Source organism: Phascolarctos cinereus, unplaced genomic scaffold (genome assembly GCF_003287225.1).
Source record: "Phascolarctos cinereus isolate Bilbo 61053 unplaced genomic scaffold, phaCin_HiC Scaffold_4;HRSCAF=312, whole genome shotgun sequence".
Classification (NCBI taxonomy): domain Eukaryota; kingdom Metazoa; phylum Chordata; class Mammalia; order Diprotodontia; family Phascolarctidae; genus Phascolarctos; species Phascolarctos cinereus.
The window spans coordinates 111,406,830-111,429,991 of NW_027555847.1; the positions used below are offsets into that span (position 1 = coordinate 111,406,830).

Consider the following 23,162-nt stretch of genomic DNA (forward strand, 5'->3'; position numbering starts at 1 on the left):
TGGTTGTGAAAATCACATGATGTAACATGTGAAAGCCTTGTAAGCCATAATGCTTATCAATTTTTGGTTATCAATGTCTGGTTTGTCAAATGTTTCACAAATATTTTAATTCTTTTCTCTAGCTTCAGCAAGGATATGTTTACAATAAAAGTAAGAACCAGCAAAACCAAGTATTGGTAATACTTTTGTTATCACTGAGAAATAAGTAGAGAATTTCTATTCACAACATAAGGCATTTTTCGATCAGAAGAAACCAAACTAATAGAGTGTTTAGTTGTTGGGTTCTTTTTTTGCCACCCATCACCCTCTTTCCAACCCCAGTCATATGAATTATTGTTAATGCAAGGGGAATTTGAAAAGAAAAAACCTGAATTAAATATCTATGCTCCTGAAAGTGCAATTTAGCATCATCATTAAGAATGTGAGCATATTTTTAACTGAATGTCATTCATAATTTAAAGCAACAATGTTTTATACACAACATACAACTGAAGATGGAATTGCATTCATTCCAAAGAGAGAAAATGTTGATGGCAAAAGAGTTAACATTACCTAACAGAGCAACTGGGGATATTTAGTAATCAGGGATCATGTCCTTGACTGGCCTTTCTAAAGGCAATGCTTTATCATACATGTTAAGAGATTAGCCTTGCCTGGGAACCAAAGCCTAGTTGTTGTCCTGCCAGAAGGACAGGCCAAAACTACCTCCTTTCAGTGTTTACAAAAGTGCAGTCAATCTGAGGAGTACAGAAGAGCAGCTCTGGAGAGTCATAGCCTGTGGATCCCATGGATGAACAATTATAGGGATCAAAGTCCCAGGAAAACGGTGTGTAGTCCTCATTATTTTTTCTACTAAATAGTAATCTAAATCTTAGTTTTGGAAAAGTTCTGAATGTTCACTATAGAGAACTATAGCCCAATGAAACTCCTGTGATTATTCAGTAGAAAAATGTGTCCAGGCTCAAAGAAAAATATTCAACAGGATGGAATGCAGGTCTAGGAAGCAAACTGAATGGGGAAGGAGGGACAGACAACAGGGAGAGAAATGGAAACCAGAGATGAGCTCTGTGGCCATCATGGGAATAGATACAACAGAAGATTATAAGCCAAATTTACTAAAATGATATATTTGTTGAAGTACACTTCCCAGAAATGACCTTTTACATCTTTCCCCAACATTTTAAGGGACCTTCTTGATCATATCTCACAAATCAAGTGTGTCCAAGGTAGAGAAGTAATATGGATATTATGAGATTCCATGATATTTTTTGTTGGTGGTGGTGTTTTTTAGTTTTTATTCTTTTTGTTCTTGTAGTTTTATGTATAAAGATCACCTTTTCAAAAACATTAATTATAAATGTAACATTCCAATTGAATATAAGAGACAACATGGATTAGGGAACATATACCTGGCCTAAAAGTCTGAAAGACATGGGTTCAACTATTATATCTGAGTTAAGCTCTCAATGCTCTGGGCAACTAAGACTATATATTGTAGAGAAGGTGCCAACCTGTATTGATAGAAGGAGTTTCCTCACCTGAGTGCTCCCTGTACCAATGAAATGACAGCTCCAAATACTGACAAACAATCAAAGCAAAAAACAAATGGGATTAACTAAATTATATGAGGTCATATATACTGAAGTCAAAGATATTTGTTTCACTTGTCCAGAAATACTGGAGGACTGTTTGTCTCCTCAAACTCCACTAAATAGAATGAAAATGACTCTTAACAGATGGAAAATGACCAATGTGTGAATTATTTTCAAATCTGCTGTCTGTGTACACTCAAGAAATTAAATAACCCCATTCATCTGCTTCAAGGAGAATTGCAGGGAACTGAGACAACTTAAGAGAGAACTGACTATTTTTCCCAAGTCTCTGTGGGAAGGATTGATGCATACAGAAGCTGCACTTAGTAGATTACGGGGAAAGAAGAGCATAAAGCTTCAAAATTCATCCTGAATTAAAATATTGATGAAACAGACCTTAAAGAAGGTAAGAAGGGCAAGTTGGATGACACAGCAAGTTTCCAGGGAGCCCAAGGTGACCATCATACATTTATTACCAAAGAAGAGTCATGGAATAGCGCAAAGAGAGCTGGCCATGAGTCTAGGTTTAAGACCCACTTCTGATCTTTACTGGCTGTGTGAACCCAAGCAAATCATTCAACCTCTTGGCACTTTGGGCGGTTCTCTAAGAGAGAAGGTACCAAATGGCACAGATAGGGTTTCCTCACTCACGAATTCCCTATACCAATGAAATCAGACACCAGTTTCACTGAATATGCATGCATTTATTTTATGTGTAATATAAGATACATATATTTGCAGACAATGTGTATGCTTTCTGACTTATTCTGCTGATTCTGCTTTGCTGTTGATCCTTTTTTACTGTATCTTTACTCATTTGATTAGTTACCTATTGTTCTGCCAAACAATTTAAAAAATCTGCTTATATATTTTGATCATTTTCTAGTGGAGGTTGTAAATTGCTTTTATAAGCTTTTCATGTCAGGCCTTTATCTCATTAATATATTTGCAAATATTTTCTTCACTCATTTTTATTTAAGGGATAATGATTCTTTTGTTCAACAAAATCCAATTCTACATATGATCAAACCCACTGATTTTGTTTACTAAGGTGTTCCATTTGTTTGGTTAATACACATTTTCCTTTTCTCCAAAATTGAGTTGAATTATCAAATGAGGGGAAAAAATAGTTATAAAAATTTTTACATAACTTCTTTTTCATTTTTCAGCTACTTATTGTACTCTTTATAATTCCATCTTTAATTCTTTTGGTCTGACCCAGCTTAGTCAAAATTCATGAAAAAATTTATTTCCCCCTTCCATTTATACTTGCTATTTTCTAAGGCAGCAACGCTTGCAATCTTCCACCATCTTCCTCAGTAAGATTTTGCCAATGAGTTTCTACATAGATAAATTGATAGAGCATTTATTAAGCACTTACTATGTCCTAGGTACTATGTCCTAGGTACTATGCCAAGCACTGGCAGGGAAGAACCAAAACAATCAAGCAAGACAGTCCTTGTCCTCAAGGAACTTACATTCTGATGAGAGGAGACTATACAGAAAGAAGAGCTGCAAAAGGGAGAGGGTTCACTCAGGGTTACAGCATGGAGACAGCCAATAAGGTCAGTAGAGGATTGGATCTGAAAGATAAGGCCAAAATTGGCCTATCAAGACCTCACGTAGTTCCAGTTGGTGGCATTTAAATTCTAAATTGTAATCTCTAGTTCCGACAATGACAGTAGAGTCACTGTATTTTAATTTTAATGTCGTAATTCCTAATTTCTTGAGTAAGGAAATAGAAATGGCAGTAGGGAAAAAAAAGATGTGAAGAACAAGTGAAATTGACTTCGGTCCAGAGAAATCCCTTTCTAGTGCCTCAGAATGGTATAGAGGTGATGGGCAGGGAAGAAAAAAAGGGAAAAAAAGAAATTTACTTAGTAATTTTATTATATATTTAAAAGGAATAGTGAAGCATCTAGGTGGTGCAGTAGATAGAGCTCTGGCCTTGGAGTCAGGACGACCTGAGTTCAAATCTGGCCTCAGACACTTGACACTTATTAGCTCTGTGACCCTGGGGAAGTTACTTAACCCTGATTGCCTCACCAAAAAAAAAAAAAACACACACACACACAAAAGGAATAGTTAGTTGTACATAATTTATTTGCAGTTCCATGTGCAATCATCTTTTTTTTTCTATTCTACTGTTATTGAAATGCTTGTTTTATTTCTTAAGTTCAGAATAAAATAAATAAAATTTTAAAAAAGACTAAGTCAGTGGGAAATGATCTCTGACAAGTCCTACTATAAATAGAAGATCTCAATCTAGTCCTGTAATAGTCCATCTCCTTTCCAAGAACCAAGCTAGATCATTATGAAGAAGCTCATTAACAGAAGGCTGAACAGAAACTGATCCATTATATGGCTATGGCCACTTATGAAATAAGGAAAAATACAAATTGGCTTTCAGTGGGATAATATTAGACAAGGAAGCAGAGGCTGTTGAAACTCATAGAGTTTTTAACACTATCAATAAACTTTAAGTATAGGTATTCTGGGTAGGAGATTGTATTACAATGACCAACAAGTTGTAATATACCTGGCATCAACACTGGCAGTGTCAACTGTAAAAAAACCAAAAAACAAAAAACAAAATACCAGGATTCCAATTTTGCTAAATGGCAGGATGATTTAGAGGATCTCTTTGGAGAAGCAAATAAAGGATTAGTGGACTGGCTTTTATCATCTATCCAAAGACAAGAAGAAATATTTCATGGGACACTTGCTCCTGTTATACTGAAATACTAACAACGAACATGAGTCAATAGAATCTCATGCAGTTTATGTAGTGATAGGACAAGGAGGTTGAAGAAATCTGAGGACGCTGATAAGAACCTCCAAGTGAAATCAGTGTATATTCTAATACTCAGTGACTGCAGTGTAAAAATGGATTGTGAGGAAGATAGTGAGAACTATGGTTTGTATTCAGAAATGAGAGGCAAAAAAGCTTGTAGACAGCTGAGATGCCTCATAGTTTTATATATTATATATTTTGAATGCTTTCTTCTAGAAGAGAGTTGGAAGGTACTAATCATGGAAATAACAGAATGACATAATTAAAAAAATGAAAATGAATCTTAACATATGGGAAATGACCAATGTGGGAACTACTTTCAAACGCACTGTCTGTGTACACTCAAACCATGACTTGTTAGAGCAAAGTTCACAATCAACACCTAACTAGAAGGAATAAAAATAAGATAATATGTATCTTCCATAAACCATTAAGAAATAGAGTATAGGAGGTTATAGAAAGCTTTGTGTTATAGCCAAATAAACACAATCATTGTGAGAGAATTTAAAGGTGAAACTTGAAGTAATGCAACAGACACAAAAAGGACAGATCTGTCAAGATATCTACAACAAACTCTTTTCTCAACCAATGAGCCACATAGAATTCTAACCTTATAGCTCTCAAAGTACTAAGTGAGGAAATAGAGGCACTAAAGAAATCAAAGATCAGAAGAGCAGCTGAGCCAGTCTGAGCATACAAATAAGAGGCCTGTGAGGATAACATGATTTTGAGAATGTTGAGGAATTGATTCATAACATACCTGAAAAGAAGGGAAGATACTTAATGATTGGGGAAAAAAAGTCACAGACATCTTTACTGCTGGGAAAAGATGATCAAGATGATTTTAGTTAATAAGTAGTGAAGCTAATGAAAATATGCTCATTTTCACATCTTTGCATAATGTTGACGAAGATATTTTACATGTCTAATAAAGCCATTGCAAATGAAAGCATGAGAAGGGAATAGGATGACTTTCATGGCTTTATGGTCAATTAGTGGAATGAGAAGTACAAAAAACAAACCTTTGATTATTTGTTGACCATTAAAAAATAGATGTTTTGGTTAAGTAAAAGGCAGCCTTAGAGAGCCTCCTTCAACAAGGTGCTTCCCATGCATATATAAATATCGTAAAAACTTCCTTGGAAAACACAATGACAAGAAGACCTTTTGTTCATTAATCTAATTATTAACATCAAGGGAAGGAATATGTATGTTCACCAAAAAAAGGGATGTCCAATTCAACGTCTAAATAGAGGAGAGACTTCTGATAGGTGGTGATGTCCTCCAGATTTTTTTTTCTCTTTATATTTTATTTTTTACATTTTTTTTAAACATATGTTTTTAAAACTTTAGGTTTCAAATTTTCTCTCTTCCTCCCTCCCTACCCACCCTCATTGAAAAGGCAAGCAACTCAATATAGGTTGTACATGTGCAGTTATGCAAAACACGTCCATAGTAGACATGTTGTGAAAAACTAACTCTATTTCCCTTAATCCTATCCTGCCCTCCCAATTGTTCTATTCTTTCTTTTGACCCTGTCCCTACTCAGAAGTATTTACTTCTGATTACCCCTTTCCCAATCTGCCCTCTCTATCATCCCCTGCTCTCTTGTCCCCTTCTCCCCCTATTTTCCTGTAGGGTAAGACAGATTTCCGTACCCAATTGAATGTGTATGTTATTCCCTCTTTAAGCCAAATCCTATGAGAATAAGATTCCCTCATTCCCTCTCACCTTCCCCGTTTCCCCTCCACTGTAAGAGACTTTTCTTTTCTATTTTTTTGAGATAATTTACCCCATTCTACCTCTCCCTTTCTTCTTCTCTGAGTATAATCCTCTCTCATCCCTTAATTTTATTCTCCAGATATGACCCCTTAATCTTCAACTCACCCTGTGCCCTCTATCTATCTATCTACATATACATACATAATTTTTTTCCTCCAACTACCCTAATACTGACAAAGGTCTCATGAGTTATAAATATCATCTTTCCATGCAGGAATGTAAACAGTTCAATCTTAATAAGTCTCTTATGATTTCTCTTTCCTGTTTACCTCTTCATGTTCCACTTGAGACCTGTATTTGAAAGTCAAATTTTCTATTCAGCTCTGGTCTTTTCATCAAGAATGCTTGAAAGTGCTCTATTTCACTGAATGACCATTTTTTCCCCTGAAGGATTATACTCAGTTTTGCTGGGTAGGTGATTCTTGGTTGTAATCCTATCTCCTTTGCCCTCCGGAATATTATATTCCATGCCCTGGTCCTTTAATGTAGAAGCTGCTAAATCTTGTGTTATCCTGATTGTGTTTCCACAGTACTTGAACTGCTTCCTTCTGGCAGCTTGTAATATTTTCTCCTTGACCTGGGAACTCTGGAATTTGGCTATAATATCCCTAGGAGTTTTCCTTTGGGGATCTCTTTCAGGAGGAGATCTCTGGATTCTTTCAATTTCTATTTTGCCCTCTGGTTCTAATATATCAGGGCAGTTTTCCTTGATAATTTCTTGAAAGATGATGTCTAGGCTCTTTTTTTGATCATGGCTTTCAGATAGTCCAATAATTTTTAAATTCTCTCTCCTGGATCTATTTTCCAGGTCAGTTGTTTTTCCAATGAGATATTTCACATTGTTTTCTAATTTTTCATTCTTTTGGATTTGTTCTACTGTGTCATGATTTCTCATAAAGTCACTATCTTCCAATTGCTCTATTCTAAGGAAGTATTTTCTTCAGTAATCTTTTGGACTTCCTTTTCCATTTGGCCAATTTTCTTTTTAGGGCATTTTCTCCTCATTGGCTTTTTGGACCTCTTTTGCCATTTGGGTTAGGCTATTTTTTAAGGTGTTATTTTCTTCAGTATTTTTTGGGTCTCCTTTAGCAAGCTGTTGACTTGTTTTTCATGATTTTCTTGCATCACTCTCAGTTTTTCCTCTACTTCCCTTACTTGCTTCTCAAAATCCCTTTTGAGCTCTTCCAAGGCCTGGGACTGATTCATATTTTTCTTGGAGGCTTTGGATGTAGGAGCTTTGAGTTTGTTGTCTTCTTCTGGTTGTATATTTTGATCTTCTTTTTCACCAAAGTAAGATAATATAGTCTGACTCTTTTTGCGCTGCTTGCTCATGATCCGCCAATTACTTGAGTTTTAAACTCTTTGTTAAGGTAAGAGTCTGCTTCCAATGTGGAGAATGTACTGTCCCAAGCTTCAGGGGTTTGTGTAGCTGTTTTCAGAGATACTTGTAGGGACCTGTAAATTTTCAGTTCTTCCAAGGTGGTATGATAAGGGGCGAGGTGTTTACTCCTTTCCTGGCCTGTGACACAAGTACCTTTCTGTCCTGTAACTGTGAGGAGGGGTTCCTCTCACAGCCACTACAAGCTCCACCAGCCAGCTCCTCCTCACCCCAGCACCGCCCAGAACTGTGACCCAGATCCACACAGGCAAAGCAAGAGATTCCTGCCTCAGCACTGGCAAAGAGATCCCTGCAGTCCCTCTCTGATCAGCCACTGGATTCCCCCTCAGTCTGTGGGCCGGAAGCTCAGGAAGCAGCTGCCCCCCCCCCAGGGCCCGCTCTTGGGGAATGGAGCTGAACCCCCTTCCTTTCTCAGCACCGACAGAAACAGACTTTTCCCACTGACCTTCTAATTTGTCTTTGGCATTGGTGGATTGAGGAGTCTGGAAACCTCCACAGCTGCCAGAGATTCAGTCCTCTGAGGCCTGCTCCAGGTTCGCTGTGGCCTGTGCGCCCATGCTGCGCTGCGCTCCCGGCCTGGGGTGATACACCTTTCTGATCAATCATCCAGGTTGTCTTGGGCTGGAAATTTGTTTCACTCTGGTTTTTTGTGGGTTCTGCTGCTTCAGAATTTGTTTAGAACCATTTTTTTATGACTATTTGGAGAGGTTTGGAGGAGAGCTCACGCAAGTCACTGCCTTCACTGTGCCATCTTGGCTCCGCCCCTCCCCCTTTTTTTTTACAGATGACATTGTGTTACTTTCATGATGCCGCAGAAAATAGAAGGATCTCTGAAAGGAGGTTCACAATTACTTGAAAGATTTAAGACCAAATAATGCCACAGGAAATTCCCAGAGAATGAAGATTGACTTCTGTCCAAACTATGATTTGTAGTTTAACAAACCTTACAAATAGCTAACCCAAAGTGTGCATATCTTCCACAGACACTACAGTTGGATAATGAAATGGGCCCAGAATTGAATAAAAGAAAGAGAGGAGGCTAGACTGAATTTGGAAATTGTAAAGTATATTCAATAAGCCCAGGTTTCACCCTGATTAAAATCCATTCTGAAATTTGTCATGAAATTTCTTCTGGTGATGACATGTGATTATGCAGTATCATCAACAAACATTTATTAAATGTCCACTATATACCAAGTAACAAGCACAGGGGATAAAAAGAAAGACAAAAAAAAATAGTCCCTACCTTCTAGAAGTTCACATTTTAGTGGTGGGGGGGTACAGGACATGCAAATAATTATGTACATTTGAGATAAATTTTGAGGTAAATGAATGGCATATAATCTCAGAGAGACACTGCTAGCATGGGGATGGAGAAGGGGGAGGGCTAGAAAAGGCCTTTTGTGGAAGGTGGGATTTGAGATGAGTGTTGAAGGATTACGGTGTTTGAATTTGAATACTAATGTGCTATAAGAAATGATGAAAATGACAGTTTCAGAGAAATCTTGGAAGACTTGTATGAAGTGATGCAGAGTGAAGTGAGCAGAACCAGAACAATTTACACAATTACAACAACATTCTAAAGACTAATAATTTGCAAAGACTTAAAAATTCTTATAAATACAATGATTATACATGATTTCAGAGGACTTATGATGAGGTATGTAATCCATTTCCTGACAGAGATTGTTGTACTGAGGTTGCAGATGGAGACATTTTTTGGACATTTACAGTGTAAGAATTTATTATGCATATATGTTACAAGGCTTTTATTTTTCTTTCTTTTTCAAGAAACTTGGCTGAGTATCAGAGATATTAAATGACTCGCTCATGGCCACAGAGATACTGTCAGAGAAATTATTTTGCACTCAGGTCTTCCAGACTATAAATCCAGCAATCAATCTACTATGAAATTCTGCCTTCTTCTATAGCATACATACAGTTGAACATGCATGTATGTAAGCTACTCTTTTATTTGTTAATGTTTTATTTAATATCATGAACCAATAAGCATTAATGATGTTGCCATTTTGATGGATTTATTTTTGTCCATTTCAGGGGTCAGGATAATATCTGTTTCCTAGAGGCTACCTAGGAGGTAGCCTCCTGTTTTTATGGTTAAACACAATTTATATAGTATAGGAATTATTTGTTCTTTAAAAATTTGGCAGAATTCGTTTATAGATTCATCTAATCCTAGTGAATTATTATTTTTAGTCTAATGAATGTCTATATGTATTTTTTTATTTCTCTTTTTGTTGGTATATTGCCTTTTTCTTTTTCTAAGTTTTTAAAAGTATAGCCTTAGCTCACTATTTCTCTTTGTTTCTTACAGATAGAAGCATTCAGTACTATAAATTTAAATCCAATGATTTTTTGCAGTATCTCATAGACTTTGATGTGTTATATTTTTATTGATATATATTATCTGCATTCTTTTATGAGCTCCCTTTGTTTTCATATTATAAGTTACTTTTTATATTATATGGTACTTTTGTTTTAATCTTCCATCCCAACTTTTAGGAAATTTTAAAAATCATTCATGTGGACCTACAACTTTTATTCAGATTATCAATATTTATTACTAACTTGACTGCACTATGATCCATATATGTAGTGTGTACAATTTCCCCTTTTCTAAATTTATCTATATTTTCTGTGATCTAGCAGGTAATCAATTTTGCACACATTCCACAAATGGAATGTCTAGTCAAAAATTTTTTTTTCTTTTTTTTTTATTGAATTCTTTCTTTCTTTCTTTTCCATTCTAAAATTTGTAGGATGTCAATAATCCTGAAGTTTCTGCATCTTGACTTAGTTTTCTAGATGTCATTTTTCATCTGAACAATTTCCAGTTCTTTCAACAGCTGAACAATTTTCTGGACTTCCCCCAGTACTCACCTCCTCTTTTGTATCCACTTTCCATCTTTTTCAGCAGTAATAAGTATAGTTATATTGGTTTTCACTAAATTTTTGAGTTTTTATACATATATTCTAAATGTCTTTTTTTCACAATTTCCTTTTAACTTTTTTACCTTTTTTTTTTTCACACCCAGGAACTATCAATGGATTGTGAGCTGTGGTGAATGGAGTTCCCATACTGGCAAAATCACAGATCCTTGAACTCTATAGGATAATGACTGTTTTCTGTCTTTGATATTTATGATTTTTAAAAATGTGTGTGTGTGTGTGTGGGGGGGTATTTCCTGGTTTCCATGTGAACTCTCATTCTGCTGTTTTGACTAGAAGTAAAAAAAAAATTAACTTATTTTGCTTAAGTTTGCTTAGTTATTTAGAATAAGCTTAAAAGTCCAGTATATCATTCATTAGACTGATCAAAGCAAGCCAACAGTGGTAAACAGTAAGTATTAAAGTGACTATTTTTTTAATACTCTCTTGATGTATTTTCTTATATTTCAGTATACTACACTGTTCACGATTTACAATATTTTGAAAATTACACAAAACAAACCTAACCAAATTAGAGATCTTTGCAAGTATTTGGGCATGTTAGCTCTAGCTCCCAAAGATCTTTTAAAGCTGAAGAAATAACAGATGTTTCCATATTTTTTTCTTTAAATACTAAAAGATAAAAGATACCTTTAAAGTTAAAAAAGAGGGAAATGAAATAACTATGCTACTGTACCTGAGATTATTCCTTGGCATCATTGTACAATGATATTGTTTCAGCTTATTGACTGACTGACTGATACATAGCAGAATAAAATTGGCTGAATTTAATGTGCCAGCTATACTATTCAGTATTTGATATCTGGTCATAATCAAGGGCTTGACTCTCAACTTATTGAATTCATCACTTTGGAAATTAGAACAAATAAAATTTTGGAAAAAGAGTCCAGTGACAAATATTTAATTTTTTTTACCCACCATTTTACCTTTCATGTGTTCTAAATTATTCTTTTAGCAATAAGTATGGAAATGACATGCAACTTAATTTTAGGATCTGATTTAAATTGTCTTTTTTTCCTAACCCTGAATTATATTTTATTAATTCTGAGAATTCATTTTATAAATTCAGTCAAAGGTTCTTATTATACTTCCTATGTGTAAAATAAACTATGGAGATGATTCTGAAACAATTCAAGAGAAGCTCATTTTTATGATCTAAGTCAGTGGTGTCAAATTCAAATGGAAACAGGGGCCACTAATATGAACACGAAGATGCCTGTAGGCCATAGATTGATTTAATTTAAAAATGTAATGTTATTTATGTTTTATTATATTTTTATTTACTTTGTGAAATATTTCCCAATCACATTTTAATCTGGTGCAGGCAGCACTCAGGAATATTGTAGGCCATTTTTTTTGACACCTCCCATCTAAGCAATGCAATGTATTTTAGTAAAATGCCTTGGAAAATCTGAGGATTGTGTCAGATGTTTTCCTTTCTTCATCTGTCATTTGCTAATTACATGTTTATGACCCAGAAGTTTTTGAAGATGGATTAAAAAAAGGAAAAAAGAACACTGTTTGTGAAAAGCTTCCTGTTTCAATGAATGTTTGTTAATAACATCTACCTCATAATGATCATCTTGACTGTAGGGAGATTTTGATGACTTTCCAAGTCATAATAATCAAAAGACAATCACATTAAAATGAATCATCCATTTGACTATGCCACCAGGGGTACACATGCAATAAAGGAAATGGTCAAAAGGGATTATTTGGCAGAAATGAAAATAACCAAGTTTTCTTTCAGGAGGTTTTGAACACTATAATTTGTTCTCCTTCAAGCTCAAAATTCTAAGAAGGAAGTGTTAGAAGAAAGCTAAGTAGTAGACCACCTGTTTTGGTTTTCTTAGGAGTGTCACCAGGCCAGTACAAGGTATATAATACAATTATGGCATTAGCTAAGTTTCCAGACTTGAGAACTTCTAAGTTCGTGACATGAAGGTATACAATCATAGTATCATAATGAGCCCAGAAACAGATAGTCCTTACATTGAGTTAGAGTTGGAAGACATCCTGGAAGTGATGTGGTCCAACCCTCTCATTTTACAGATAAGAAAACTGAGTCCTCAAGAAGTTAGGTGATTTTACCAAAGCCTTATAGGAAATAACTAGTAGAGCCAGGATTTGAATCTATGTCATTTGACTCAAAATGGTTGCAGTGATTTTATTCTCAAGCTCCTTAAGTGACTGAATAAAGTTAAGGAAGGCAAAATGCACTACTCAAAAAAAATCTTATTTATAATCCATACGACACTTGAGGGATGGCTTGTAAGGGACAGGATATAGAATGAACCTTTTATATTTTTCTTCATTTATCCCAGGTACATAACAGATACAAACAATCATGTTGGTGTAAAAGAAACACTTTAACACTTGCTTTGTGAGGCCCATTAAGGGTGCAAAGAATATGAAGTTCATACCCCAATCCTATGGAAGTCCCTTGATCTTTACAGCTAAACAACAAGAATAAGCAACCTACCATTTGTTAAGGACCTACTATATGCCAGGCACTGTGCATAAAAAGACCGGGGGAACAAAAGGCCATGCCTTCAAAGAACTTAAATTCCCTGGAACATCAGTGATAATAATCCAGACAGGAGTTTTAGTTGAATGTTGACAGGGCATAGGAATGGTTAGGACATTGAAAGATGCTTGGGAGAAGAGGAAAAGGTGGTGACAAGTGGGATGGCTTTTTCTAGGAGTTTGGCTATGAAAAGGAGGAGATATTTAGGGTGAAACTTGAGAAGAAACTAGAGTCAAGTGAAGGGTTTTTTTTAAGACTAAGGGAGCAGGGTATGTCAGGAAGCATCAAAGAAGCTATTAGATATGGATAGATTCAAGATCACAAAAACAGAATTGAGATCAAGGGCACAAGTAAAGGAGCAGGTCTTGGTGAAGACACAAGAGTAAAGGAGGAGAGAATAGGGAATGTTATCAAGTGCTTTTGAACAATAGAATTGGGGAAAAGATCTTATGGATGAAAGGGCAGCTTCCCTGCCTGGGTGAGGTTTGAGGCTGCTTTCTGAAACAACACTCAATGTTCTTATACCCTTGGCAGTTGAAGAATGTGAGACCAGAGTCCAGATCCTCTCCCAATATTTTGCAGATGTCTTAAATGGTCACCTGGGCTCTCCCAAATAGCTAAAACATCTCAGAAGGACCACATTTCACTTTTTCCCTTCACTCTGTCTTCCTGATTCTCTCTGTCTCTGTGGAAAATAGAACCATTAAAACACACACACACACACACACACACACACATATTCTTAGAAAATAGCTAGGTTAAGAGTAAAGTTAAGGTTAAGGAAAATTCCAGTTTCCCCAGGACAGCATAGTGCAGTTTGAGTAGATCAACTTGAAGGAAACTTTTCCTTTAACTTTTACCCGTTTTCCTTGAAGTGATGACAGAGATCAAATATCAAGGGCCCCAGGTCAGAGATTAGTAATGAGGATTCTTTAGGACTGAAAGCTAGGAGCTTATGCATATATTCTCTTGTGACCAATGAATAACATTGGTTTAATTAATGTCGTTTAACTGCTTCCTATCCCCTCAGTAAAATCAACCATTAAAACATTAGAAGTTTACATATGACTCCAGGTATCTGACTCACATTGTCATTTACCAATGAGGACCTGGAAAGAATTTGAAATTATAAAAAGAGGGAACTGAGAAATGTGTAGTGAGTAGCAACTCTTTTTAAGTTTTCCTCATCCTTAATTGAAGGTTTTAAGGAAATAGACACATACACACAATGCTTGGAGTCAGGGGGAGTAGTAGGGGACTCTTCTAAAACACTCTGCCCATCTCCTTCACCTCCCACTCTTCTCTACTCCTATTCATCTCAGCTGCCTGGAGGTAGCTAGGTGGCACAATGAATAGCACATTAGGCCTGGAGTCAAGAAGACATGAGTTTTCAAGTCTAGCTTCAGACATGTAGTAGCTGTGTGACCCTGGACAAGTCACTAATCTCTGTCTGCCTCAGTTTTCTCTACTGTAACAGAGATAATAATACTACTTTCCTCAGAGGGTTATAGTGAGAATCAAATGAGATAATATTTGTAAAGTGCTTAGCAAGATGCCTGGCACATAGTAGGCACTTAAATGTTTCTTTCCTTCTTTCCTTCCTTCCTAAACCCCCTTTCACACCAAAGTGGGTGGAAGATACGGTCAGCACCAGGAGATTGGTGGAAGGGAAAGGAAAGAAAAACTGAAAAGTAAAGAGGAGGGAGGAAAAATGTCAATTTATATCTACCATGCTCCATACCATAGTGAGCAGCTACAATGTAGGAAGAGTAGTAGAAACATCAAGAAATTCCCAAGATAAAAATATGCGAAAGGTGCTGGAAATAAAATGTAAATCTTCACAAAATTTGGGTAGTAAAGAAGATGAACTAGGGAATTTAATTTGAGCGAATGCATTTTTTCTAATAGGTACCACTGAAATGCAACGAGAACGCAGAACATAGTATTCATGGAGTTCCAGCCAGAAGGGGCCTCAGAGGACATCTTGTCAAATCCAGTCCTTTTACTAATGAGAGAACCTAGGCTTAGAGAGGTTAAGTGCCTCATCATGCACTTAGTAGGCATTGGATTCACTACTGAAATCCAGATCAGCTGGTTCTGCGATTTCTGATGCTATTCTCACGTTAAACAGAGAGAGAGGTGTTGGCTAAATAATGTATAATTAGGTAGATTCAGAATTTGTTAAGTGGCTTAGTTTAGTCTTTTTTGGTTCAATGTGAGCTTGGAAGATGGTCTCCTGGGAAGTGCTCCAGAAATCTGTGTATAGCCCTATACTATCTAACATTTTTATCACTGACTTGGATAAAAACATACATATCGTATGCCTTCCAAATTTGCAGATGATACAAAGCTGCTAGGTATAGTTAACATGCTGGATGGCACAATCAGGGTATATAAAATTACTGTTAGACTGGAGATTGTCGTTGTTGAATTAAATTGACATGAAAAGATTTAGAAATAGGGGTGTACCGATAAATGTTTAAGAACCCGGCTGCCCAAAAAGGAAAAAAAAAGGATATGTTAAGTACTTTTAATTTTAACCTTCATTGTTAACATTTTCTTAATCACTTCCTTAAGTCTATAAATAAGCAAAATAAATCGTGTCCAATAAATCTGGAAAATTTCTCAATTCCAAAGCCTTCACGTTGGCTCCAGCTCATTGTTGCACAGACCGGCCATAGAGAAGATATGTTGCTGGTTCGAAAGAGAACTGACCTCAAAACCAGAAAAAAAAAATGGGTTCAGGTCTTACCTCTGACATATATTGGCCGTGGGATTCTGGGCAAGTTAAGAAATCTCTCAGTACTCTAGGTACCTCTCTAAGATTATATGTTGCAGGAAAGGTGGTGACTTGCATTGACACAATGAGTTTTCTCACCCAAGAGTTCTCTATCTCTATGAAATTACAGATACAGTCCTATCTAAAGGGGTCATAATAGTTATCTTCAAGAATTTAAATTGTCCTTCCACAGAAGAGAAGCCTGGCTCCAGGGAAAATGAGTATAAATTGCAAAGGGAAAAAAAATCAAACTTAAGATTGATATGTGGAAGAACTAAACAATGAGAGCTGTGTAAAAGTTTCATTGGGCTGCCTTAAGAGGTGGTAGATCCCCTTCCATCTGACATGTTCAAGTAATGGCTCACTGATCATTTGGGTATATTTGTAGATGGGATTCTTGCTAAGATATAGATTGAGTTTAGATATTCTCTAAGACCTCTTCCCTCTCTGAGATTCTATGTAATTCATCAGATTGGGATCAAAATCTTAGGGAACTCAATTTATTCAAGTGTCAGAGATTCCTAGTGAGAAGGGAGCTCAGAATCATCCAGTCTAATGCCTGACTGAAGAGGAATCCCTTCTTCAAGATCCCTGACACTTGAGAATCCAGCTTTACTGTGAAGCCCTTCAGTAATAAGGAATGCATTCCTTTTCAGTTCTAGTTGTTGGCTTTGTTTTTGAAATCTGAAACATGCCTCTTTCTAACTTCCACTCTTTGAGTATTTGGAGACAGCTATCATGTATTGTTGTTGTTGTCGTTCAGTCTTTTCAGTTGTGTCTGACTCTTTGTTGATGCTATCAGTGGTTTTCTTGACAAAGATACTACAGTGGTTTGCCATTTCCTTCTCCAGCTCATTTTATGGATGCCAAATTGAGGCAAATAGAATTAAATGAAGTGTCCAGTGTCACAGTTGGTGATTTGAAGTCAGGAGGATGAGTCTTCCAGGCACTTCAGGCCTGGCACTCTATCTACTCACCACCTAGCTGCCCACCTGTCATGTTCCTGCTAAGTATTTTTTTTTTCCCAAGTGAAACATCCCCAACTCTTTCAACCTGTCTTTCAATGTCATGATCTCTAGATCCTTGATTATCCTAGTTGCCCTCCTCTGGTGGTACTTCAGGTTGGCAAATTAAAATGTTAGTGATGCTTTTTTTCCCTTCCATTTGAAATGTTTACAATTAAAGTATGCATCAAAATACTGATTATGTGGCACATTTTTTAAATTGAGAGAAATGGTTATTAATAACCAATGAGTTGAGGAGATGCAGAGTTCCTCCTTTTGTCTAAAGTCCTCATTTCAAGGCTCAGTCTCAGAAGGACGTGGCTGATAGTGAGACTGAATTAACTTTCCTCTCAATCTTGTTCAGGCCCCACCCAGGTGGGAAGCCCGTTGTGCTCTACACAGGTATGGGAGGGGATAAATACTTTGATCAGACTGTCCAAGGCTGGGCAATTTTGAAGTAAATAACATAACCAAAGTTGCATTGTCCCAGTCCCTCATTAGAATAGGTCCACCTCTTATTGTAATAATAATTCTTTCTCATTGTTAACCAATCAGAGTTGATTGCCATCCTCAGGAAGACCCACTCTTACAAGGGCATATAAACTGTGAGCCCACCTTTGTGATTTGTCTTTGGCATTGGAGAGTCCCTCTGACCCATTTTATTGATAATATGCTAACATTATTAATAGAATGGTCAACTCTGTCTATGATAATTATGTCTCTTTAACTTTTTAAACATCATATAATAATGACTATAGGTTTATATAGGTTTAATTTCCTCTATTTTGTTCTAAAATTTACTTGGCTCCCTTTTTCCCCCAAAGCAGCATTTCCAAGTCAATGTATCTGAAATCCTAACATGTTCTTCGGAATTGCTCTTCTAGATATTCTACCCCTTTTCCCTATTGCAACCTAGCCATCTAACAGTAATTGACCCTGTATTCTCCCAGGTGATAATAGATACTAATAGGTTTAATCCAAAAAATTAATCTGATCATATGTTAGGGTCTAGGCAACATAATATGTTGACCCAGTGAAAATGTATGTTTTACACCATGCAAGTTTCCAGAAAGTACCCAGAGTGTCAATACGCTACCAATAATTTCCATTGCTATGGCATGCCTTGTATGAGACAAACTTAGAACCCATAATGCCTCTCAAATTATACCATGTAAATAACTCCTTCTACTCCCTCCCAACTCTCCTTTCTTGAGGCCATTCTGGTCATAAAACCATTCTAGTCAAGGCCTTATTAATATCCCTTTAACATGACTGCCTTTAAGTCTTTATTCATGTTGATTTCTCCTCATCTAAAAGGTAATCTCCCTGCCTCTATACTGTGTTGACATGTAGAAGTTCAAGACATTAAGTGATGATACCAATTGGTTCACACTTGAAATGAATATGATTTTATCCATAGAAATGACATGGATAATTAACATTTCCATTGTGCTTTAAGGTTTACAAAGCATTACACACTCCTCTAGTTAGATCCCCACAACAACCCTAAAAAGCAGGTGCTACTATTGTCACTTTTTTAAAGATGAGGAACACATCACAAAGGTTAAGTGATTTTCCTTGGGACCCCCTGCTACTAAGTCTCTGAAGGAAGAACTGAACTCAGGTCTTTCTGATGCCAAGCCCAACACCTACCTGCCCCACTTACAGGTGAAATAGAAGATGGATTGCCATCTACTTCACTACATCGTCCTAAGGACCCCAAAACCTTTCCATATGATTCACAGCTGAAACTTCTTGCGTGTTCTGCTTCTAACTCTTAAAAAAAGAGTTGATATATCACAAATCTGAGGCTGATTTCATATGATCTCATATGATGATAGGGAGAGGAGAAGAGTTCCCATATCCAAATGACTTCATCTACGCAGAAAAAGAGTGTTCAATATATACAAGGGGGAAACAGTGAGAAAAGTGGGCCCAGAATTAACAATTCCCATCAAATGTTTGGCCAGTTTAGAATAAACAAAGCAACAGAAATCATTCACACCAGACCTCACAGATACCTAGATGACAATACTTACAATCATTTAAGAACATGAGGTACAAAATTGCTGGTATTGTAACATGGTTTATTTTTAAATTTGGCAACAAGTTTTACCGGTAATCCCTGCACATGTGTTTTAAAAGCAGAAAAAAAAATATGTTTATTGCTTTTTCTTTTTTCCCACTTTGATTGTGGCATTATACTATGAGGGAAAAGTCTCTGCAATAAATTAAGCATGGAAATTAAGAAGGGCAGAAGGAGAAACCAACCCTTACAAGAAATGTTAGGAGCAAGTGAAGAGTTGTAAAGAGGCTTCAAGATAAGCTTTCCTTGGAAAAGTTTGCATTTTTTGCCACAAAAATAAAATAGCAGCAAAGAAAGAAGATAAATATAAGTTAATTGCACACCAGTCCCATGAGAAAGCTCTTCTCATTAGCCAAAACGGCAGTACTCAGAATCAAGTTTGGGACGCTTGTGTAAAGACTGTGAGTCTTCTATTAGGGAGGTGTCACTGAACTGGTCCAAATCAGAGGGGGTCTGGTGACCTGGGACATCATCTGCCAAAGTGTCCAGATAACTGCCCACTGATATCCCATCCAATCCATCACTGCCATCCTGTAAGCTATTATAGCTTCCTTGTAAGGAGGTGTTCTGGCTTTCCAGTAAACTGCAAAGGCTCCCACTGAGGCTGCTGCCCCGGCTGGTGATTGTACCCTTTTCTTCCAACATCCACTTGATGGACTCGATGCTCTCATTGATGATTAGCAGCTGCCGCATGAGCCGGACATCGGTGGCTCGGAGGTTAACCTGTATGGAGGAAGGAGGAAACAGAATTTGCTTTTAGAATTTTCCAAATATTCAGAGCTTGAAATAAATTAGTATCATTTCATGTAGTATGAATCTCTACATACTAGACTCTACTAAAAAAAAAATAGCGAATGTTTAAAAACAAAAGATCCCAGTGTCTTAGAAGTGATATCAAAGAGGCAGCATGGAACAATGGTAAGGAAAGAGGAATCCAGTGAGAACAGGGTTCACCTTCTGACTCTATAGCTCAATCCTGTGACCTTCGGTAAGACACTTAATCTCTGTAAGTCCCAAAATTTCTTAACTATAAAATGGTATTTATTGTATTTTCACTACCTACTTTATACTGTTGCTATGGAAATTAAATGGAACAGTATATAAAAGTGCTTTGAAGCCATAAAGTGCTATAGAAATCTAAATTATCACTAGTGTCCCCCATCACTAGCTCACTACTCTGCTCCTTTTTCCTTGCACGGAAGTGAGCCTGGGCTGCTTAAAGTATTAGATTCTCATTCTTATGGTGGACTGGAAGCTCTGGCTGGTCCCACAAAGCTTGAAAGGCACCAAATACGAGCTAGTGATGGACTTATGTTTCCATGCTGTTCAAAGACATGCCATTTTGGCTTGTATATATGCATGTTATCATTAAATATATAATGGGGGGGGCCTCTAGGTGGCACAGTACATAGAATACTGACCCTGGACTCAGGAGGACCTGAGTTCAAATCCAGGCTCAGACATATAACACTTACTAGCTGTGTGGCCCTGGGAAAGTCATTTAACCCCATTGCCTAGCCCCTACCCCCCACCCAAAAAAAAAAAATATATATATATATATATATATATATATATGTGGAACTATAAGGAATGAGACAGAATGTTGTACAAACACATTAGAAAATTAAAAGGTATAACTCTAAAGAAATGAAATGGTCTGCTGCTGACAGGGTTTTTTGTGTGTGTGGGCAGGGGAAGGGAGGGTGCATCACCTGGCTGATCCACAGGATGATGAATTTTTAAGCCCTAGCAACCCTTTGAAAACTTCTATTAAATATCAAGGGCTATAATCTGGATGAGCAGGAGAAGCTCATTGATAGAATTACAGATCTTTGAATTATTGAAGAGCTATTATAACTGCTGCATAAAAGTCTAAAATCTCCTAGTCTGAGAGTCCCATGAATCTACAAGAGATGTGGTCAACAACACTGTTACACATTTTATTTTTTAAAAATTAATTAATTAAGTTTTAGTTTTTGGCACTTGCTTTTATAAGATGTTGAGTTCTAAATTTTTAACCCCTCTCTACCTTCCTCCCTCCCTAACACAGCATGCAATCTGATATAGGCTATACATGTATGATCATATTAAACATATATCCACATTAGTCATGTTGTGAAAGAAGAATCAGAACAAAAGGGAAAAACCATAAGAAAGAAAAAACAAAAAACCACAAAAGAAAGAGAAAATAGTATGCTTTGATCTGCATTCAGACTCCATAGTTCTTTCTCTGGATGTGGATTTCATTTTCTATTATGAGTCTTTTGGAATCATCTTAGATTATAGCATTGTTCAGAAGAGCTAAGTCTAACAAAGCTGTTCATCGCGTAACATTGCTGTTACTGTGTACAGTGTTCTCTTGGTTCTGCTCACTTCGCTCAGCATCAGTTCATATAAGTCTTTCCAGGTTTTTCTGAAGTCTGGCTGCTCACCATTTCTCATGGAACAATAGTATTCCATTACATTCATATACCACAACTTGTTCAGTCATTACCCAATTGATAGGCATCCCCCCAATTTCCAATTCATAGCCACTACAAAAAGAGCTGCTACAAATATTTTTGTACATGTGAGTCCTTTTCCCCTTTTTATGATCTCTTTGGGATACAGACCTAGGAGTGATTGCTGGATTAAAGGGTATGCACAGTTTTATAGCCCTTTGGGCATAGTTCCAAGTTTTTCTCCAGAATGGTTGGATCATTTCACAACTCCACCAACAATGCATTAGTGTTCCAATTTTCCCACATCTCCAACATTTATCATTTTCCTATTTTGTCATGTTAGCCAATATGATAGGTATGATGTGGTACTTCTTTTAATTTACATTTCTCTAATCAGTAGTGATTTACATTATTTTTTCATGTAACATAGCTTTATTTTCTTCATCTGAAAACTGCCTGTTCATATCTTTTGACTATTTATCAATTGGGGAAAGAATTATTATTATTATTAATTTATTATTATTATTATTATTTCTTGTTTTTCAGTCACTTCAGTTGTGTCCAACTCTTTGTGACCCCTTTTGAGGTTTTCTCGGCAAAGACGCTGGAATAGTTTGCCATTTCCTTCTCTAGTTCATTTTACAGATGAAGAAACTGAGGGAAACAGGGTTAAGTGACCTGTCCAGTGTTACATAACTAGTGTCTGAGGCCAGATCTGAACTCAGAAATATGTCTTTCTGACTCCAGCCCCAGCACTCTATTCACTGTATTATTGAACTGCCCCTTACTACTATTAAAGTTATTAATAAAAGCATAATTATTATTGTTATTATAAGCAAATTATTGCAGGGAAATACGTGTCAATGTGTACTATAATCGTAGAGTAACTTATGTGACCATATAAGCTGAAAGTCAGGGGAAGAATGAAAGAATACATAAGTATTAAGGGAGGATGAGAATGAAGGAATATCATAGGGTCATTGATTCAAAGTTGAGAGGACCTTGGAAGCATCATTTTATAGATGAGCAAATGGAGGCCTAGAAAGGTTAGGAGACTCAACCAAAGTCACATAAAAGAGCCCAGATTTGAGCCCAGGCCCTATTACTACAAATCTAGTGTGCTTTCTATTACTTTCAGAAAAATAGCAATATTTATTTCTCTATACATTTTTTTTTTGGTCAGGAGAGGGAAAGTGCCTAAACTCTCAAAAATTGCCTTTGACTTCCTACTGCTCCTGCTTTTTACCTAGATTTTGCAAACATCTGAGACCCCCAAAGGGCTAAGACTCCATGTTGGCAGGACTGTCCGCATAACTGGCACTTCCTAGTGATTTGGGGGAAGTGAGAGGGAAGACATTATGGAAGAATTAAAGGAAAGCTTGAATTCCCACAGGTTGTGTGGTAAGTTCTGTTTGGGCCAGGTAGGTGGCATAATAAAGAGAGTGCCAGTCCTGGAATCAGGAAGGCCTGAGTTCAAATCTGGCCTCAGACACTTACTGGCTGAATCACTCTCAGTAAGTCACTTAACCATTGTTTGCCTCAGTTTTCTCATTTGTAAAATGGGGATCATATTAGCACCTACTCCCCAAGGTTGTTGTGAAGATCAAATGAGATAATAATTGCAAAATGATTAGCACACAATAAGCACTATACAAAAACCAGCTGCTGTTGTTGTTGACCTTGCCTCCCCTTTGCAGAGGAGAGGAGAGGGAGGCTTACTGTAGAAGGGCTCTGGCCAAAGGATCCTTTAGCCATACTCTTACTCTCGGAATGATATTAATGCCCAAC

The 23,162-nt window shown here is 36.8% G+C and overlaps 1 protein-coding gene and 1 long non-coding RNA gene across 4 annotated transcripts in view; one reads left to right on the plus strand and one right to left on the minus strand.

The window, feature by feature from the left end:
- Window positions 1-661: 661 nt before the first annotated feature.
- Window positions 662-10,839, plus strand: LOC110196464 (uncharacterized). 3 transcript variants are annotated; one of them, XR_002321226.2, is made up of 5 exons: window positions 662-826; window positions 1,825-1,998; window positions 2,984-3,157; window positions 9,359-9,521; window positions 10,624-10,839. It is a non-coding gene; the product is annotated as an uncharacterized LOC110196464 (long non-coding RNA). The 3 variants fall into 3 exon arrangements; XR_002321227.2 differs by lacking the exon at window positions 1,825-1,998; XR_002321225.2 differs by lacking the exons at window positions 1,825-1,998; window positions 2,984-3,157.
- Window positions 10,840-18,917: 8,078 nt separating this feature from the next.
- LURAP1L (leucine rich adaptor protein 1 like) overlaps window positions 18,918-23,162 on the minus strand; it is a 58,587-nt gene continuing 54,342 nt past the window's right edge. The window contains exon 3 of the mRNA XM_020969769.2: window positions 18,918-19,656. Within this exon, the coding sequence (XP_020825428.1) occupies window positions 19,282-19,656 (375 nt within the window). The 3' untranslated portion in view covers window positions 18,918-19,281. The remainder of the gene's footprint in view (window positions 19,657-23,162) is intronic.